General features: G+C 40.5%; 1 protein-coding gene across 1 annotated transcript in view; it reads left to right on the forward strand.

Moving 5' to 3' along the window:
• Nucleotides 1-706: 706 nt before the first annotated feature.
• The window catches only part of cfap58 (cilia and flagella associated protein 58), a gene marked incomplete at both ends in the record, with an annotated part of 59,198 nt that continues 56,984 nt past the window's right edge, over nt 707-2,920 (forward strand). Inside the window, 4 exons of the mRNA XM_080522746.1 lie at nt 707-712; nt 1,156-1,437; nt 1,687-1,835; nt 2,095-2,251. Of these exons, the coding sequence (XP_080378872.1) occupies nt 707-712; nt 1,156-1,437; nt 1,687-1,835; nt 2,095-2,251 (594 nt within the window). The remainder of the gene's footprint in view (nt 713-1,155; nt 1,438-1,686; nt 1,836-2,094; nt 2,252-2,920) is intronic.

Consider the following 2,920-nt stretch of genomic DNA (forward strand, 5'->3'; position numbering starts at 1 on the left):
TTTTGTTCAAAAAGAGTTTGTTCGATTCCATTGAATGAAAAATGAATTGTATGTTTAGTTCTACTAAAGTACATAATTGATGATAATTTACATGACATCAAAACACATGGCACAGTCAAACTTAATGAATAATTTGTACACAGCTTGAAATGTCATTAAAGGCAATTTCAATGTAAAGCTGAATGATTTATGCAAAACGGCAATGTAAACAAATGCAAACAAATATTACATGAATCATTCTTGAAACAGATGGGGACGCTTCATCACCAAGCCATGAACTGTGTAAAGCTGCCATCTAGTGTAACAAAAAACTAACAAAACAAAAGAGGCTGACAACACCGCAAACAAATTTCAATAACACTGACATTCATAAGATCACAATTGTAAGACTATGCAGTAAGCAGTCTATTGACGGGTGACACTAATATTTCACTGGTCTCGTGCGTAAAATGATCTTTCATAAATAGATGAGGGATTGTAACTGAATGGAAAAAGCGCACTAAAACTCGAAGCCCCGCCCCCACCAAAGAACAGTGCTTAGATACGAGGACGCGTTTCCTTGGAGACCATAAACAACATCACTTAAAACAGGCTTGCTGTTTGGGTTAGCTTAGCTTGCTAGCAAACAAACCATACCCATGAGATAATGAATTGCAGACATTTTAAACATTACTTTTGTCGGCGTATTTAAAGAGGAGTAGTTATAATGGAGGTAAGTTTGGCTTGTTTATCAACTGGATGTTTTGCAAAAGTCAACAGTGCTACCGACAGTGACCATCACGATTTGAGCCGTAGCAGGTGGAAATGGGGCTTTCAATGGAACAGAATGCAAGCTATTCACCTTTTCTTTCGATCCAAGAGAAAACGTTGGAAATATTTACACTACTGTTAAACTAAATGTATCTTTGCATTCCCCAAATTCCAAATATTAAGCCAGCTAATTTGCAGCATAGTTTTGCATAATGACAAAGACAGACGATGATCACATGTAGAGCTTGTGTCTGTCCCCTGTTGATAATGACCATACATTGCATGCATGGTTTATCATAACATGGCAACCACTAGGCTATAACGTATTATGGCTACTCCTGATCACCCTGCCATTTGATTTGTGAAATGTAACTTTATTAACAAGTTTGTGTCTACCTATGCCAGGATAACGTCCAGAAACCAGAGGGAGAGGGGAACAGCTTTGACTCCCTGCAGAAGGAATTCCAGGAGGTCCTCGATGAGCTGGTCGGAGAGAAGAGCCTGGATAAGTTCAGGGTTGAATATGAGAAGCTGACTAGTGCCCTGTTGAAGTCCCACGTGAGTGAGAAGCGGCTGATGACAAAATGCAGAGAGCTGAATGCGGAGACAGTGACCAACTCAGTGAAGGTTGCCACCGCACTAAAGCTATCCCAGGAAGACCAGACTACTATCACGTCTCTGAAGAAGGTTTGTTGCTACAGTAAAACATTAGCCTACATGTTTCTGTACAGTGATATACAGCCAAGCCCAATTAGTGGGGGATCATTAGCACATAAGATCAGGCTACAGACAATAATATACAGTATTATTAGTGGAGAGCAACATTTTTAGTTCAGTACAATGTCCTTGGATTTGTTACAAGCTTATTCACTGATGCGTTGCTTGGCCACTCGAGAGCTTTCTGAACACTTTACAGTATGTCTGTCTATCTTTTAGGAAATAGAAAAGGCCTGGAAAAGGGTTGATGCCGCTCACGACAAAGAGCTGAGAGCGAAAGAGACAATTCAGTCACTCAAACATGAAATTGCAAATCTGACAAAACTTGTTAAACAAGGAACTGGTCTATCCATGGGTCAAGAACACGGGTCAGTCATACTCTCTGTACTTTCTTTTTACAAAAGTGACATTGTAGTTATACTTTGAATCATTGTCATGCTGTACTTGTCTTGATCCGGATGTATATTGAAGATCCATTAAAAACAGCCTTGATGCATTGTTTGTATTGCTGCCTGGGCCAGACTGTCATTATAAAACAGTTTTCTCTCTCAAGGGTACTGGATAAATATAGGATGAAAATATCCATTAAAAAAATAAATGATTATTATTATTTATTTATTTCCACAGTGTGAAAGATCTGCTGACAATCAAGGAGAATCTAACCAAGGAGAGAGACGACCTGCTGACTGAAGTGGTGACGCTCCGAGATAATCTAACCAAGGCCAAGGCTAGCCAACAAGAGACGGAAGCCCAGAAAGAAAAGGCTATGGAAACCATATCTCTGGTAAAAAATAAATAAATGGACTGCACTTCTATAGCGCCTTATTTCAAAGCGCTTTAACTGGCCTCTCATTCACCCATTCACACACCAATGGTGGCAAGCTACCATGCAAGGCACCGGCCTGCTCAATGGGAGCAATTTTGGGTTACAGTGTCTTGCCCAAGGACACCTCGACACGTGGCCAGCCGGGGATCGAACCGTCGTCGGTAGAGCATACAGGACAATAGAGAACATTGAATAGCCTACTGTACCATTTATACAACCCTAACCTTAACCAAAAGCACTGTTAACTGAATGATAGGACAGCAAACTTAACCAGTGGTAATCTCGCCACCAGACCCATAGCCGTTGCTGATTTTAGGGCCTAGGAAAATTAGGTAAAGAACAGCACAGTTCCTAGCTACACCAGTCCAGCAAATCAATAGGGGGGAGAGTCATTACACCGTGATCATTTTCTTTACAGCAGAACATTTATTTTTCTTTAGAAATATGGCACGCTCTCTCTCGCTTTACCTTCATGTATCTCTGAGTTACATGATTATAGCTATAAACCTGGCAGTAGACTCGACCCTGGCCCTGTAATTGTTGATAAATGCATTTTCTGTTGAAAATAACCCTGAAATACAGCACTTATTTTCCACATCCCCTAACCCTGACTAAAACGAATAGGCC

This window comes from Nansenia antarctica (genome assembly GCF_963989245.1).
Source record: "Nansenia antarctica genome assembly, chromosome: 2".
Classification (NCBI taxonomy): Eukaryota; Metazoa; Chordata; class Actinopteri; order Argentiniformes; family Microstomatidae; genus Nansenia; species Nansenia antarctica.